This window comes from Macrobrachium rosenbergii, chromosome 24 (genome assembly GCF_040412425.1).
Source record: "Macrobrachium rosenbergii isolate ZJJX-2024 chromosome 24, ASM4041242v1, whole genome shotgun sequence".
Taxonomy (NCBI): Eukaryota; Metazoa; Arthropoda; class Malacostraca; order Decapoda; family Palaemonidae; genus Macrobrachium; species Macrobrachium rosenbergii.
This window is the reverse complement of record NC_089764.1, coordinates 15,260,161-15,279,277: the sequence shown is the minus strand read 5'-3', so window position 1 is coordinate 15,279,277 and position 19,117 is coordinate 15,260,161. Positions and strand designations below refer to the sequence as shown.

Genomic DNA, 19,117 nt, shown 5'->3' with positions numbered 1-19,117 from the left:
TCTTCCTCTCTTTATTTCAGAATTATTAGGTTCATTATCATTTTTCCTCTCCTTTTAGCAAGCGAGGGCCATTCCCTCCCTTTTTAAAGCCATGAGGTCTTATGTATTCTAATTGAAATTTACTTAATGATATTTTATGCAAACATTTCCAGCGTTCAGGAGAGAAGATTCGCATATTAACTGGCCGTTGAAGCGCTCTTTCCTTTTTCAAAAATAAACCCATCGAATGCTGAGACTCCTAGCCAGAGAGAGAGAGAGAGAGAGAGAGAGAGAGAGAGAGAGAGAGAGAGAGAGAGAGAGAGAGAGATTATATTGCAGTCTAAAGAACCGCAGTTTTTGGAATAGACGATGTAACATAACATCTTTTATTTATAATTTTAGACTAAATGTCCCTTAATGGCAGATTTTTTTTAATAAGGGTTTTTCTTCTGTGAAGTTATATGAATTTTTTGCATGACTGAAGACGTTCTCCCTCTTACTTTCGCTTGATATCATATCTGCTGTGGTCTTTGATAAAATGATTTTCTCTCGCCCAGCCAAACCCTGCTGTGAAAAGTAGTTGCATTATTACACATTAATGCGTAATGCAGGAATGGTTCTTCATAATTTTCTTAGGAAAATGTTGAACATAATCGAGTTGAGTGTTTACATCAATTTAAAAACGATTCATGATCGTCTTCTCTTTGAAGAAAACGGGCCGCATACAACGGTTACCCCTGGGATATTAAAGCCGTTATTTTTCGCTTTTAATGCCAGAAATCCTGTTTTCCATTACGCCCCAAAATTGCCGTTCAAATTAAAACGGAAATTGCTAACTCCATTGATTTATCTGCAATAGGGTGTTAACTCAGTGAGGCCAAGTGAGGGATGAAACATTTTTTATGGTTTTTTAAAAGAATTTCTATTCGTTTCCTTACATAAGTGCAAATTGCTTACACACACACACACACACACACACACACACATATATATATATATATATATATATATATATATATATATATATATATATATATATATATATATATATATATATACATTTAATCCATTTCCTCTGATCTTTCACCTGCAGTAACTGTCCTTATACACCTGTACTTATTTCCAAATCAGGAATGAAGACAGTGAGGAGAATGATAGATTGGTGAGAACGTATAATTATGAAATGCTGAGAAGAAGGGGACGAGAAAGGCCAAGTAAATGCTATTGAAGAGGTACTAGAACGGAGAGGTCTTAATATCCAACAGCCGGGGGAATACGTACGGAACTAGGTTTAAAGGGTTTGACAGGCTACCCATGAGCCTCCCGTGTAAGTGTCTGAAGCAACTGATTTTGTGGAAGCTCTCTGCACTGAGTTCCATCCGTTTTGGCAATTAAAGCATGGCAGTTACAGTACTGATCTCTTTTTTTATTGCAGCAACCTGCCACCAGAAATATATGAGTGTATATATATATATATATATATATATATATATATATATATATATATATATATATATATATATATACATACATACATGTATATATATACACGTGTATATACAATATATATATACAATATATATATTGTAATGAAGTAAACCTCGCACACACCATCTCATCCTCCAAGTTGTAGAGCAAAGATACGATATAAGAACATTTCATATTCTATTGAAATAATGCCTATTGTTTTCAATTTAAACAGTAAAAGGATAGCTGTGGGCAAGATTCACCCTTGTTGACTCCTCTCACCACTGTCCAAGGGACTGCTCATAGACCTTGATTTCAGGTGCTGTTCTGTCGGAGATGCTAATCCCACCTGAGGCAAAACCAGCAGAGGAGTCAAATCAAAAGAGAAAGCGACTCCCACGCCTAGCAACTGACCCATGTGTCCTGCGCCATCTTGAACACCTGACGAAGAGGACACCACATCCCACGTGCATGACCCACATAGAAAACGGGATCCTGCCGCCATACAGCGCCACCTACAAAGAGCAGAATCATAATCCTCCAATGAGATAAAAGGGCATCACATGGGCAGATCATTCTGAGAGGACGCTGGAACCTTAAGTAGGGCACTTCCATCCTCTCTTTTGCTCCCCTGAGCTGGGCCCTGCTGTTCCCTTGTGGCTGTCCAAAGCCTGAGTTACTTTTGTAGCGAGCCCCTTTCACACTACCCTCCATTGCTGGTGGCCCCCTGAAGATGAGGAACCCATCTTCTGGCGAAGGTAATGTACCAGAGTCAAGGTTCTTATGTCAGTCACATCCCTGTAAACCTTTTCCTATTTTTTCGTTTCCTTTCATAGTGCGATACACCTACAGCGAGACCTGTATTGCTTTATTTTGTGCTATGTTAATTTATGAATCAGTGAAGAAAATGTAACGTAATTGTGTAAAATTACAGTTATTGGAATTGAGTCCTTTTCTAGGCGGCTTCTGTGCAACTCCTTGATTCCTTGATCAAAGCACCTTACTGCAGCTCAGTAACCACGTATGCTCTCGATTGCAGATAGGAGTTAGCCCACTGTGGACCTGTTATCATCTTGTGTGCACAGTGGCATAACCACTGCTCTTCTCCCTTGCGGTGCCCCCTTTGAAGTGGGTCCCCTTTGAGTTTCTTCAGAGAATTAACCATTTGTATGTAAATCTTATTATACGGCAGGACTTTGTCCCCCTGTCCTTAATTACTCTTCCATTCTTCTGATATGTGTGTTTTACTAATGTAAATACTATTAATTAAGTGATACCTAAGTGTTTACTTAATAACTTCCCCCTTATGAAGAAGGCCCTCAGCCAAACTCCCTTTGTATATGGTTTTAACTGAACCCATTATTAGAGTCAGATTTCGCCTGCCTAAGATAAGTTCCCATAGCCCTCAGCTACAACCATATCAATTTATATATATATATATATATATATATATATATATATATATATATATATATATATATATATATATATATATATATATATATATATATATTTTTTTTTTTTTTTTTTTTTTTTTCGTAATTAGCAAAAATAAAGAGGAACACGCTTATTATTTACCCTCTCTCTTCTTTAGTACCCAAATATCCAGATTCAAAAAGTCAATACTTGCCAGAAAGAAGACGAAGAAGAAGAAGAAGAAACCTATTCCTTCAAGGCCAGATTCTCGGTAACGCTCACTGCCTGGCGCGTTCGCGTATATATGTTCTCTTTAAAAGATTTCTTGCCTTGCCATGCATAAATAAAATGGGTCCTGGGGAATGTCCTTCGTAGCTTTGAGGTCACATCTGGAATAATTTCCCAAAGGAATGAAGCACCGAGAGAGGCTATCGAGGTAGGAATTAAGGTATGAAATGCACGAAATGAAAAACTGAAAACAATTCTCCTCGCTCCCTCGCTATCCAGCATGCTAAGATCATTTCCTGCGTGTGTGTTGTTTTTTGTTGTTGTTGTCTTGTTCCACCTTGATTACCAAACTTTTCTTTAAAAGCTATCGGACAAACTCATGAAAGCGACGCAGTGATGCTGTGTCATGATCTATGCACCATTACAGCTAAATTTGCCGCCTAATTCCGTAACCTATTCAGTAGATCTGATGAAGTATGCAGGCACATGCACATTAAAAAAAATTCAGTGCGTTTCACTGCTGTGACTGCGGTTTATTTTATCTTGGTAATTAACAGATTTGTTACATGTAAACACAGGTACACCCACAAAACGCTGCTTTTACACGGCCCAACATTTAGCAGATATTAAAGACTCATGAAATTAGTTTCTTTTATGCCGTTGGCACACTGGACAACCAACACACGCGGATATATTAGTTTTTTATTAAGTGTTCACACTGCGCCCCGCTCATTCAATAACATTTTGATAGCAATTGATAAAGATATAAATATTTCCTGAAAACTGATAGATTTTCCCGCTGCGCGAATAACTATTCAGAGTTATTTATTCAGCGGCAACTGTTTCCCGGGAGAGTTGCCAGTTGAAGGATTTATTCCCTTTTTTAATAGCGGCCGCTGATGGCGTTAATACATTTTCTATTAGCGCTTAAAGATAAATAACCAAGATTGCTTCCATCGCGTTTGGTACACGTAATGTGTCGAGAGAATGGGGAAAATGATGTATAGATGATGCTGTGCCAATTATCCGATGTTATTTTTATCTCTAACTAGGGCATAATAGCGCCGTCCGAGCCCATCACGGGGATAGGAATAAATTATTACCATCTGCTCTTATAATAGTTGGAATTTCATCCTTATTAATGTGTTTTGGTAAGTTTTTATGCAACTGCTAAATCATTCATTGAGTCTGTTATTCCACGCGCGCTTTGCTGTGTTATATATTTAGCTGATTTTATAATTTACCTTGAAGCGTGTACGAGTTGAAACGAAAATTCTCTTTGGAGAAAATGTCAAACATTCGGTCGGTCTTCTTTAATGAAATAAAAATGCAATCACTTCTAGAAGCCATGGAATTTTCACATCCACAGTTGTCGTCTGCTTTTATTTTTCTTCTGTGTTCCTCGTGCCCGTTATGGCTGGGCTTATGCAGTTGTTACGCACATTGACGCATGTTATTGCAAATGAAAACCCACAATTCCCTCTTACAATATCGTCCCCTATGTACACAGCTTGTTATCTTTTAGTATGTGATAACCCATAAGGTTTTGCCTCCACATATATTATGTTCATCCTCTTGGCTAGATAATGCAATTGCCGAAATTTTGATGTTCACGTCAGTCTTGACAGAAATAAGGAGAAAGTCTAAGTGTTGTCACCTTGAATAAGTTGTATCATACTTCACATAAGACGGAATGCCATAAGAGGTGATATGAATTTCGACCATCAAGACTGGCCATCTCAAGTCTGGCAGTCTGAGAGAGAGAGAGAGAGAGAGAGAGAGAGATGGATCTTCATTCCTCCTCATTTTGTTAATTTCATCTGTGTCCAGGACGGACATGAAGTACCGTAGTCATACTCAGCATATTTTATGGAAATAAACTGCAAATGAATTATGGTGTCACTCCAAATTATCGAAATTTGAATCGGCATTGAACGGAACTAATTAAACCATCTTTTAAAACCCATAATTGCCAGCATCCTGTCACTAGCCGAATTAAATAATGCATTTGTAAACCCCACTGAATTAGGAACGTATTTCCAAAACCTCTTTGCACGAAGGCAGGGATGGAGGCGGGGGTGGGGGAGGGGAGAAGAAGAAGGGGGAGGAGGGGAGGCTGACAAAGAATTGATCTCTGTGGACTATTTGTCTGTTTGTCCTGAATAAAAGTAATGCCTGTTAATTGTTTCCTTGTTTGTCTGTGGCTTCAGTAATACCACTGGATCGTTAATTTATGTTTTAAATGACACCAGTGGATCGTTTCTTTCTGTTCGCAGCCTAAATGATACCAGGGAATAGTTTTCTAGTGTGCATAGATGATGCAAGTGGATCGTTTCTTTGTGTATTTCTTGCTGGACTGATAGCAGTGAATCGTTTCTTTGTGCGTTTGTATCTTAAATATTACCGGCGGATGGTTTTTGCGCGTTTTAGTGCCTTAAATAATGCCTTAAACATTATAATATCCGATCCCTGAATGTCATGTTTGATAACTTGTAGTTAACATAATCCCGGATGTTTGTTCATCTTTTGTAATTATATTTATCCTTTTTATTGTTGGTTTATTAATTTCTCATTGGGTTTTGTCTTTGTAAGTAAATTTTTGTCAGCTGAATCGTTATTTGTTTTAAATATTATAAGAAAAACTAATGGAATCGGAAATGTTAAACGCTAGTTCGAACCATTCTACAGACTTATCCGTAAGGCTGCAGAAATTATGAATAGTCATGTGTTTAGATCATGCACACATACATACATATCCTAGAAAATTTATCTTAATTATAAAATCAATAAAAGCCAAGTCGCAGTCACCAGCTTCTACACGATCTAATGGCTACTATCTCAGGCGCTCAGTACTCAAACAAAACAAAAAAACAGAAACAAAATAGAAAAAAAATAGCTGCGAAATGGCAAGCTTCCCTGACTGCCCTCTCTCTCTCTCTCTCTCTCTCTCTCTCTCTCTCTCTCTCTCTCTCTCTCTCTCTCTCTCTCTCTAAGACACCGTTTACAGTGGCGTAATGCGACAGCAGTTTTGTGTTTGTGTCATGTAGCGCAGTACGTAAAAGAGACCTTCTGAGCATAAGGAAATCCTCTATTTAAAAAAAGAGAGGAAAAAAGTTTTTATTTCTCAGATCAAAGGATTTTATGCCCGAGAGAACGCTACTGCAGCCTCATCTAAATCCAGAGCATTGTCGTGCATGGGAGCGTGCGAATATTTGTCAATAAAACAAAACGCTGAGATTACGGTTTCCATTTGAAGCTTTGTCGGTAGGAGAGAGAGAGAGAGAGAGAGAGAGAGAGAATCACTCTGATAAGAGTAAGAAGTGAAAGCCTTCTCACTTGTGAGAGGGATGAAAGGAATTGCTTTACATAAGATAAAAGAAGTTATAAATCACATTAAATAACAAAAATTAGGAAAATATGTTTTTCATGGTGAGAAAGAGAGAACCGCTCTTTTCAGCAAGTAAAGGATTATTATTCTCAAAATAACGGAAGTTATAATAGTAAAATAAAATATGAATCTATCTTTTTATTCTTTCTATATATATCATAGATAGTCCACGGATAATGCGTTTCTTGTGTGTATAGTTGCCGTCGTCCAGCTCGGGTCCCTGTGTAGGTATACGGAATGAAGGCCGCCAGGAGTTGGGACTCATGTTATGTTACCGTTACTTTTGACGGGATGGAACAAGCCAAAATTTCATAGAATTATATTACCCCAAAACAACAAACTGCTCATAAATGTAAACGAGAAAATGAATAAATGGGAGAATTAAATAATGAATCAGGAATTAACATTTTCTCATTAAACTTTCATAGAATAGACACTGAAGCCTGGTTTCGGAATATATATATATATATATATATATATATATATATATATATATATTATATATATATATATATATATATATATATATATATATATATATATATATATATATATATATACATATATATATATATATATATATATATATATATATATATATATATATATATATATATATATATATATATATATATATATATATATATATATATATATATATATATATATACACACACATATACATACATATAATCCCTTCAGGTGTAAATTATTGCCCGGGTAGAGTAAGTCTGATATTAAGGTATTTTCGGCTTAACATTTTTATTGTAAACAAAAAGCCATTCGTGTCATAGTGACAAAACTATCAAACTTAGCAAGCATCTTTCGGACCGAAGATGGGTTGATTTCGATTCCAAGCACAGAACCCGAATATCACAGGTTATTTATGTACTGTAAAGCCGAAGTAATATTACATCTCTCTTGGTAGGTGGATGGATAAGTCCCTGTCACCTTTGTATCGCACCCAAAAGGCCTAGGTTCAAATCCTGGTCAGGGCAGATGCACTTATAGAAATTTCCACTATGGGTAAGTTATTCAGTTGTTCCTCTGGTAGAGTTAATTTGATATTAAGGGGTTAATGACATAATTATAATATTAAAATATATATGTATATATATGTATGTATGTATGTAATGTATGTATGTATGTATGGCAGAATATCATCTTTATGACCCACATTATGAAGTGTGAATGAAGAGTTGGCACTTTCTATATATATATATATATATATATATATATATATATATATATATATATATATATATATATATATATATATATATATATATATATATATATATATATATATATATATATATATATATACATATGTGATTATATATATATATATATATATATATATATATATATATCACACTCACACACATTGATATATATATATATATATATATATATATATATATATATATATATATATATATATATACACACATTATTTCAGTAATCCATAGTCTATCGTAATTGTGAACAAGTTGCAATACAATTCTTGTATCATCATCAGAATCTAAAACATGTACAGTACATAATCATTATCAAAACTTACTGTATATCTTGAGACAGCCAAAGAAAAGGCGTTGAGTTGTAAAAAAAAAGACAAAAGTACAAAGATTTAGGCTACAGCACGGATACTGTACATAGCCTTAAAATACAGCCCCTTATCGTGAAGAGAACTTGATTGGATGAACATTTAAGTATAAATAAATCCATTGAAATTATTGAAAAAATACAGAAGTAAAAGATTTTGTCTGCAGAACACTGCAGTACATACAGTGTGCAAATGTTAATTATTAAGAAAAGTGAAATAATATACTATTTGCATTAAAAATTCCAACTATGATGGGTCAGTTAAAAAAAAAAAAGAAAGATGAACTGCAAGTACAAGTAAAAAATGCGCCCACGTTTCTTCGGCTCAATCGAGTTTTCTGTACATCGTATAATCAAGGCCACCGAAAATAGATCTATCTTCCGGTGGTCTTGGTATAATGCTGTATGAGCCGCGGCCCATGAAACTTTAACCACTGCCCGGTGATGACCTGGCGTATATCGTTGCCAGATGCACGATTATGGCTAACTTTAACCTCAAATAAAATAAAAACTACTGGGGCTAGAGGGCTGTAATTTGGTGTGTTGGATGTTTGGAGAGTGGATGATCAACATACCAATTTGCAGCCCTCTAGCCTCAGTAGTTTTTAAGATCTTAGGGCGGACAGAAAAAGTGCACAATAATTTCCTTTTCAGAAAACTAAAGAGCTCTAGTCAGCCAATGATTACCGTGAGCCTCGTAAAGACATGAGTGGTTTTTTTAACTAGATATTATGTTCGTAATTGTTCATACTGTGTATAAAGAACCTGAAGATAGAAACTTTATTTTCATTCTCCGCACGTTGGTGTTCACTTACCTTTCCCCTAAAAAAATGATACATTGTTTAAGCGCAACTGTTTCGAGTTTCACTCTCCACATTTCCTATAGGGTCATCAAATATTTGTTTACATATATATCAAGGATATTAAGTTATGTGTGTTAATGCCATATTTGAGGACAGCCTTCACATGTGCAATATAATCTTCAGAGGGAGACTGATCCATTCTTGTCCAGCTGAAGTTATGGGATAATATGTTTGTGATACAGGAATTGAGTTGTTGACTGCATTATTTATGGTTATGTTTGAGAAAGAAGTTGGAACTGATCTACGATGGTGGGATATAGTACTTACGGAATTGTAGTTTAAAGGAAGAAATGGGAGCAGAGGATTATACAATATATGAGTTAGGGATTGGGGGACTAATTCTAATATCAATTTGGGTTCGTTGGGAGCTTCATAGCAAGTAATTATTTGAACCTTATGAGTGTCTATCTTGAGATTCTGAACGACGTTGCCAAACTGTTTATTCAACGGTGGACTTTTATTTGAAGTTTCGTTGGTTCTCAGCTCATGCTGTTTGCTGTGTGTTGTTCGTTGACTGAGAGCATGAGGCTTTGGCTTCACGCTAATTCATAAAATGTTAAAAAATTCCCTTAATCAAACAACTCATTTAAGTCTATGGGAAGGTATATAGTTTGCGGTATTCCATAGTGTTCCTCCTTGAAATACGAAAAAATACACGAAAATTTATATGCTAAAATGGCCTGATGTCAAATAGATTCCTGAAGACAGATTATTATTCACCGTCAAATTTGTAGTCAGAATTTTTGTAATATATAAAGAACTTTACTGTTTGAAATGGATAACATGTGTTTATCTACGATATTTTAAAGAACGTTTTCATTTGCATCCATTTGATAATGATTTTGCATTCGTGAAAGGTAGGACACTGGAATCATGATTTTATTTGGCCTGCTAATACGTTGCTCATTCAGCTTTCCTCCCAGTAGTAACATCGTATTTTCAATAAATTTTCCACTGAGTTTTGAAAATCTGTAACCTAATATAAAGTATATTAACAAAAATTAAGATTTCGTTTATAACGAAGTCCTAACTTTTGTTGGTATGCAATTGGGTAACAGCGAATTATATATATAATATATATATATATATATATATATATATATATATATATATATATATATATATATATATATATATATACTTAGGTAGCGTTACTTTCGTTAATCTTTGTAATAATAGATTATCGATGTTTCTCGAAGCATGGCCAAGTGCAAGGTTTTCGTTCAAAAGCTAATAATAACACTGGTTTTCTCATCATATTCAGAATAAAAGAGGCTGAATCTTGTATGGTTGAGGAATAAAGGTGAAACATATTTATCAAAATAATTCTCTTTATTTTTTCAATTATTTTTCCACGACGGCTGTAAAGGGTGTGTTTTTTTAAACAGAATGTTCCGATATTTAACGTTTACGTGTAGATTTATTTTCTTATAATATTGTAATAAAGTTTAGAAACATATTTACAATGTATACATATTCTCATATAAAAATCTTATTTTGAATATTAAATAATATTTTTATATGATTATTTTTTAAAATAAACTGAAAAATTATCAGTTTTATGTATAAAATATGTGAATTCCTACTTTGCAGTATAAAGAACGTAACCAAGTGTTTCCGAAGTTTACTATTGTCATAAACAAATAGAAGTCGACCGTTTGGCCTCCCATCATCCCATGTGTTTGCTGAAACATATTACTCTGGAAGCTACGTCGCTTAAATACTACCGTCACAATGGGCCCACGCCTTCCAGACAAGATATTGAAAAGGAAAATGAAGAAAGCTGCACACAAGAAACTGAAAGTGTTGAAAGCGAAGGAAGAGGAGGCTGCAAAAGAGCAAACCTCTAAATCAGGTAGCGTAGTCCACTAAGATACCGTACCCTATTGTGGTGTTACTGTTGTTAGTCAATAGTTTAACTCGTAGGCTTCTAAATATTAGTCAATGTAGTGCTCCGTTTGGAAAAGAAGGAGGATTTTGGTTGAGGAAAACTATTGAAAAGAGAACAGGGCAAACAGAAACAATCGGGAATGCAAAGCCTCTTCCTCTGCTAGGCTTAGCCAATTTACGTAACAGGATAGCCTAGGCCTGGTTCATGAGTGTAATCAGTAATTCCTGCTAGGCTAAGGTAGCCAAGGCTATCTGGAGGTAAAACTGAAGACTAGGCTACTGCACTTTTACCAATGGTATGGTTTTGCTGTAGCCTAATACCCCAACTCGCTATTAGGGCTTCATGCTGTGCTCTTAGCCCTAAGTCACTTTAAGCTAATAGGCTTAGGCCTAATACAAAAATCATGCTAAAGTCGGCAGAACTATATAGTAGCTCCGCGGCAGCGACTGTCTTCTAACTTAACTTTTTTTTACAGTTTTTTGGTTGCTAATTTACCTTAATTTTGGCACTCAAGTGTAATTAACCTGTAATTAACCCCTGAAGTCCATCCAACGAGGGGTTTCCATATGCGATCTTCACAAGACAGAGCACGGGTGCATATGTCTGTTTCGAACGGTTCATATCCTGTCTGGCAAGTTCAATAACTTGTTAACGTATGGGTACCCAACCCCCACCGGGCCAATACTAAATACGGCGAAGGGACATTCCATTTGCCCGACAACAAACAGATGCACCGCCAGTATCAGAACCCCTAAAAGTGTAGAAAAAACCAGTTGAAAAGGTAAAAACAGGCGCAGAGCTAATATATAGAATTACTCTAAAGTCTATCGCAACCTTCCTTTTACCTGGATATTTTGGCCTACTGCTTTGTTCGTGATTTAGTTTTTGGGGCGAGTGCAGAGTAAGGGGTCAGGGCTACTGTAAGCCTAGTAGGCATTTCTGTAGAAGACATTTTACCTTAAGCTAACCTAACCTGGCTAGGGGAGGGTTTTACTCCCCCCCACAAGTAGTTAAGCCATTACCCTTCACTCTGTGTTTGACCTTATTATTCATTTCCATGACCTTATTATTCATTCCCTTGAGGCTGGTACCTGACACACTGCTCATGGGAGTGGATGTGGTATCAGAGTAAAAGTTTACTGAAAATATAGATTTTTTTTTTATAGATCTGATGGTTTCAAATGAGGCTTCTGGAGAGCAATCTTTCATAGCATTGGTCGTGGCTTTTATCATCATCTGATATGTTGTTCAATTCTGAGAGTCCTGAATAGTTTATCCTAATTTAACACATCCTCCCTTCCCCACCTCATATAGTATGTAAATTTAAAAAAGCTTTATGCACTCTCCATCAGAGATATTAGTGGTTCCTGTGTTTCAGATCTTATTAAGTTCATACGTTTGTATACCATAACACTGTACTGTATACAGTATAGAGAAGCAGACAAGCTTACAGATGTCCTTATAACTGGTTTACTTCATGTGTCCTAGTGGTTTTAGTATGAAAATTTTCCAATTCTAATGAATATGGGATGTTCATAGTTTTTCAGATGGTATATTTGAGTTATCAATTGAAATATTAAATAATTATCCCAAGTTTTCCATTTTTTAGGATGCAAGTTAATATATTTTCTATACAATTCATTCTTCATTTCTCCAGGTGTAGATATTTGTCATGTTTCTCTGCTAGGAAATAGCAAATACAGTGTAAAGTTTTTCAATTAATACAGTAGTTTTTTTCATTGTTCCATTGCGTAGTCAGGGCAGTGTCTCAGATGAATTCTTAATATAGGAGTGTAAAACTCACAGAAAACATGAAAATAATTAAGATATGAAAATTATTTATGACTGAAATAACTTTTTTTAGTTGCTGACTAATTGTCACGTGTGTACCTTTTGGTAAAGCCAATTTATTTTCAATAATTTTGTTGGTGTTTCAGTTGATTCCAGTCTTTTGCATTTGCCAACCACTTGTTTCATCATTTTGATATAAGTACAGATACAGGTATTGAGGAGGGTATTATAGTAATCTTGTCGCATGACTACACATATATCTCGATAATGATATGCAAAGGTCATGACAAAGAGAAATCTTTCTTGAAATGCTCTTAAATACCCATCCCGCTACTGATGAATAAACAGTTCATTTTGTGTCGTATCAAAGTTTAACCTAATAATTTTCTTGAGTATGCTGCATAGTAACCTAATATAACCTTGGCCTCAATTAGAGTGCCAGATCATGGCTGTATAGCCACTCTCATTCCCTCCCACCCCACCAAATTTACCTCTTCTAAAGCCTATCTGAATCCAACCTAGCAATAGGGTTACCACCCGGTTATCAAAAGTTGCAGTTAGCTTAGTCCCCTTGATTTGTGGTTCAGTGATATTTGCAAAAAGTCAAAGTATTTATGCCTTTTTCTGACTTAGCTGTATTCTAACGATGGGATTTATTTGTATCTAATAAAGGTGATATGTTAATTGTAAAAGGGGTTCCAGTAAGTATGCTTGCAGCATTATTGAAGTGGTTGAATATATGAAACTTCAAATAGAAATGTTTAATGTTTCTCAGTTTCCTTTTAAATGACAATGACACTTCTCAAGACTTCATTTCCACTTAAATTTCAGTTGAAACTGGTTATGATGTCTTCATTTGCACATAAAATTTTTGTGATAATTTTTATTTTTCACACTTAAAACTTACTGGAACTGGTTAAGAATCCTTGAATTGAATTTTAGGCCTTATACTACAACACGCACTATGTAATCAAAGTCAGAAATTCTACCAAGGGTAGAAAATATGAAAATATTGGGGGTAATGGTTGATTTAAATCAAGCTAGCCTTGTACTAGTGTGTCCCATAAATGTGATGAGAGACTAATGGGGTTTAAAGGTCTGATGAGAACTTGGGGTTCTGCTGAACCAGTGGAGACACTATCCAAAAATGTATTCCTGAGAACATGAAATTTTGGGGGGATAGGATGTACAGTACCTAGGCTAACTATGCATTATAGAATAAAATCTTGGACACTTCAAAAGCAATGCACAAGAAGTTACAAACCACCTTGAAACATTTCAAGCATTCATATTCATATTGGTAAATAAATAACTTATTATTTCACTTGTCTATCATATTCCAAAAGAAAAAAAAAATTACGACCAATTGAAAATTTATGTAATTGAATTTGACGCAGCTAAGAAATTAATCTTATAATGTATTAATCGTCCACAGTTTTGGCTAGATTAGGCTAAATTTCCCAGCCTATAGGGTTAAGAGAGTGCAGGTAATAGGGAAAAGGGGCTATTCTAAGAAAAATCAGAAAGAAAGCCAATCTTTTGTTATACAGTAACAGGATCTCAGGTTTTTCTTTTGTAGGATACCAGTATACAGTAAGTAATAGCCTTGCCTAGTGAAATACAGTGATTTTACCATGAATGATGAGTTGTATGTAAGTAACTTACCAAGTAATTACATAGCTATGAGCTTCCTACCGACAACAGCCTAAAAATTCAAAATGCGCGGCAATGCTAGTGCTTGTTCCAGTGTAGGTACATGCCCCGCCCAGTATCGGGAACTGTGAGGAACAGTTAGGCAGAAAGCTTCAATTTGTTTTCTGCCAGCTCCCAAGTAACATCAGTGTGTTTTTGGCGGCCTACCTCATCGTTTTTTGGATAGTTTTCTGGAGTTCTTTGGTGAAGTACTCTGTTTTTGTACTAGCACACAAAGATTAGTTATCCTTGATTGACTTATTTAGTTAAACTTAGGAATGTCTGACTCTAGCTCTTCAAGTGTTAGGTTTTGCATTGAAGGATGCAAGACTAGGTTAGCAATGTCTTGCTATGACACACAAAGTGTGTAAAGTGTAGAGGGCAAATTTGTGATGAGGAAACTACTTGTTTAGAATGTAGAGATTGGGAGAAGAAACAATGGAAAGTTTTTAGGTCTCATCAAGACCAAATGGATAAAGACAGGAAGAGAAATGTGGCTATTAGGGCCAGAAATAAAGCCAGCTTAGATCCTGTAGAAGTAGTAGATCTTGAAGATATATCTGTCTCTTCTCCTAAGATTCCTGTATCGTCTCTTATTCGTAGCCCCCTCTACACCTATTCCATGTACTCCCGTTCCAGGTTCCTGTGCTCCTGATCATGACGCCGTTGCCAGCCTGGAATCAGAGTTCGATAAAAAGTTTGAATTTTTAGCAAACACTGTAATGGGGTTGGGCTCTTCTTTTAAAGCCTTCATGGAAAAAGGCAATGCCTATAGTGTTATTGCAGTGCAAAGTGTTGAGGAGGTGGCTGCCTGTCCCACTGGTGCTCCTAGACAAAGGTCCCTGTCCCCCTCTCCTGCACTAGGGAGAAGACATACCAGAGGTCCAAGGGAGGCCAGGGGAATTTGCCCACTGACAGTTGTCCCCTCCGTTGAGCTTGTTGCCCAGTCCCAGGCTACGTCTGAGTGCCACTGGAAAGGCATCTCGTTCAGTGTTCATTGTCTGTTGTCGGATTCGGAAGACTCTGCGCTACAGACGCGAAGCATCAGTGGCGTAGATCTTTTGTCTCCCGACCATTGAAGAGACTCGTCTGAGGTGGACAGCTCCCCTCCACCTGTCAAGAAGTACAAGGAGGCTAGTGTTAGCCTGCAGCCCTCCTGCAGTTTCGCGGCACCGCCCTCTACATCTTCTACTCGTCTGACTCCATCGGTCTGGGACAGTCTGGAGTCCATCTCTTACAGTATTTTGATTGCCCTGTTGTGACTGCTAAATGTTTGGAAGAACCTATTAGTCAACCTTCTTTTTTTATCAAGAGCCCGTCTTGCCCTGGAATGTCCTTTGTCCCCCAAAGGTGCTACAATGGCTCCTAGTAGACATTCTCGTTCGACTGATCACTCGACACAGACACCTGGGCGTCAGTCAACACCGCACACTTACTTGATGCCAGTCACACCTCAGACACATTCTTCGACTCGAGAGGACTCTTCGCTTGCTCCTATTAAACGACAATTAAATGACCTAATGTCATCTTGAAAAAGAACCCAGCTGTCGCCAAGTCGAAAGACACATCCTTGTCACCAGTTTCTTCCGATGATGAAGAAGTAGGACAGGATTCTTCCTCTTCGTTGTCCTACTATGCTTTATTAAGATACAGTATTTTCTGGACAATTTTCCGACTTCTTCACTCCTGCTGCTCCGGTATCTCCTGCTTCTACTTCCCTGATGAGGAAACTTCCCTCAGACAATGCAAACCTGCCAAAGTCAGTGCTCTCTTCATCGGCGAAAAAGGTGCTTCGAGAAATAGACATCTGACTAGCCTAGAAGAGAGATCAGGGAAAAGCAACTTTTGCTTTTCCACCCTGCAAGTTGGTCAAGAGAAGCTACCATTTTTATGAAACAGGAGAAGCTCCTTCTCTAGGAGTTTCTGGCCTAGTAGATGCGACATGTCGGTCAGCTTTTTCTATTGCGAAAGCAATGTTCTCCTCCTCCGAACTAGACCATCTGACCAGGAACTTACTTAAGATTTTAGAGGTGAATAGTTTCCTCGATTGGACTATTGGCACATTGGCCAAGAAAATCGAGGATTGTCCCTCAGTAGCAGAGGATTTCACAACAGACTGGTTGGGAGTACAGTACTGTCGTGTGAAGATAAAGCAGTAAGGGACGACGGTTCAGCAGAACTCGCCTCTCTCTTTTCGATGTGTGTGCTGAAAAAGAGAAAACTGTGGTTTCGCCACCAAACGGGTGACCACTAGTCAGAAATCAGCTCTGTTGTTCTTTCCTATAAACAAAGCTCATTTGTTCCCTCAAGACTGCTTCAGAAGAAGTGTATAGATGATCTGATGGCACAATCCACCAAACATCCCAGAGACTCCCCATCGTGACTACGAAGTTGTTCTCTCCCCTCCAATCCCAGCCCTTTCATGGTGGAAGACAGAAGATCCAACCCAGACCTTGCTCGAATCTGCGACCTCCTGCAAGATCGATTAAGAAGTGGTCTTTCAAGCCAGCAACCAAAAAAGTGAATTTCTAGTCCTTCATGCTCTGTTAGGAGCAAGACTGCACCTCTTTTGCAGAGAATGGAGTCGAAGAGATGCTGCTCCTTGGGTGGTCAAGGTATTGAAAGAAGGTTATGCCATTCCTTTCAAGAACCCTCCTTTGGCCAAATTGCCAATCGTATTACCAGCGTACTTGGCAGACTCCATGAAATTTGTGGCCCTTTTGCAAGAAGTAGAATCCCTTCTGTGCAAGGGAGCAGTGGAGTTGGTCAAGGATCAAGAGTCAGAAGGGTTTTACAACAGACTCTTCGTAGTCCCCAAAGCATCGGGGGCCTGGAGGCCCCGTCCTGCACATCAGTGCTCTAAATCAGGTCATTGTAAAAACGAAATTTCATATGGAGACGAGTCAGTCAGTCATGTTGGCCATCCAACAGGGGGACTGGACATGACATGCAAGATGCTTACTTTCAGTTTCGGGCCCTGTGCTTAGGCCTGTCCACGGCCCCACAAGTGCTTACTTGAGTCCTTGCTCCTCTCTCCAAGTGGCTTCACCCTCTCAGAGTAAATATCTCCTGTTACCTGGACGACTGGCTTCTCATGTCTCCATCGAGAGAGAAATGCGCCGAGGACTTAACGAAGACTGTCTGCCTAACGAAGGAGTTAGGCATTCTGATAAACATTCAGAAGTTGCAAACGACTCCAACTCAGTGAATTCTCTATTTGGGAATGACTCTGGACTCTGACTTTTCGGGCTTTTCTGTCCCTCAGAAGAGTCGCCTCTTGCTTTCAGTCCGTCAGGGAGTTCCTATCTCTTCAATCATGTTCAGCGGCTCAATGGATGAGCCTCTTAGGAACACTAGCCTCAGTTGAGAAGTTTGTGAAATTGGGCAGACTTCACATGAGACCGCTCCATTTCTATCTGAGAGCGAACTAAAGGAGGAAAATGCAAGCTAACTCCTTCATTTTTCTGATCACAGCGGAAATCAAACAAGACCTTCAATGGTAGTTGTATGAAGACAGACTTCTTGAAGGGAAGTCTCCTCTTCCAGCAAGCCCAGACCTAGACTTACACTCCGACGCATCAGATCTAGGTTGGGGAGCTCGCGTCGGGAGCATGGTCTGAAGTTCTGAAAAGTTCACATACCAACATAAAGGAACTAAAGGCCTGGGTCTCCAGTCACTCTCTACTCTGGTGCGCGGGAAGACAGTAACGATAGACGCAGACAATACGACAGCACTTTCATACATCAGAAAGCCGGTGGGGACCCACTCGTTCTCTCTCTACGAGGTTGTGAGGGAACTTCTGCTCTGGGTAAAACAGAATCAGGTATCATTATTGACTCGATTCATCCAAGGAAAGATGAACGTTCGGCAGACGGTCTGAGCCTCCACAAACAAGTCCTGCCAAAGGAATGGGCACTGGATCCTTTGGTTTGCAATGACCTATGGAGGTTGTGGGGCCCACCATCCATAGACCTGTTCGCGACTTCAAAGAACCACAGACTTCCTCACCTCTGCTCCCTAATCCCAGATCCTTTAGCTTGGAAGATAGACGCGATGCTCCTAGACCGGACAGGCCTCGATGTCTACGCCTTCCCTCCCTTCAGCATGATAAGGGAAGTAATAAACAAATAAATGTCTCACCAAAACATCTCGATGACTCCAGTCGGCCCCTTTTGGCAGAGGAAAGAATGGTTTTCGGAGGTGATACGACTGCTAGTAGGCTTCCCGAGGCTCCTGCCACAAAAGCGGTCACTGCTCAAACAGCCCCACTTTTTCAGATTCCATCAAGGATTGTCCACTCTGGCCGTGACAGGCTACAGACTGTCAAGCATCTTGTCAGAGTGAACGGGCATTCAAAGCAAGTGGCATAAGCTATTGTGAAATGCAGATGCCCTTTTTATAACAAACTCTACTAGTCAAAGTGGGCAGTCTTCAGGGGATGATGCAGATGCCATATTGTCTCTTCTTCTGAGACCTTTGTCAGTGAAATAGCTGATTTCTTACTATATCTGAAGACATCCAAGAAACTCTCTACTTCAACTATCAAAGGATACAGATATATGCTTAGTTCTATTTTTAAACATAGGGGATTGGATCTGTCCTATAATCAGGACTTATCCAACCTCATTAAATCTTTCAATTCCATCAAGCAACCAAATTGAATGCTGTATCTTGGAATCTAGATGTCGTCCTGAAATGGATTTCAGGCCCCCCTTATAAACCTTTTCACTCTGCCTTGCTGAGGGACATAACCAAGAAAACTCTCTTCTTGGTAGCGTTGGCTGGCTGCCAAGTTA

At 38.0% G+C, this 19,117-nt stretch overlaps 1 protein-coding gene across 1 annotated transcript in view; it reads left to right on the top strand.

Annotated features, from left to right (window-relative positions):
• Nucleotides 1–10,587: 10,587 nt before the first annotated feature.
• LOC136851892 (uncharacterized) overlaps nt 10,588–19,117 on the top strand; it is a 110,595-nt gene continuing 102,065 nt past the window's right edge. The window contains 1 exon segment of the mRNA XM_067126229.1: nt 10,588–10,801. Within this exon segment, the coding sequence (XP_066982330.1) occupies nt 10,681–10,801 (121 nt within the window). The 5' untranslated portion in view covers nt 10,588–10,680.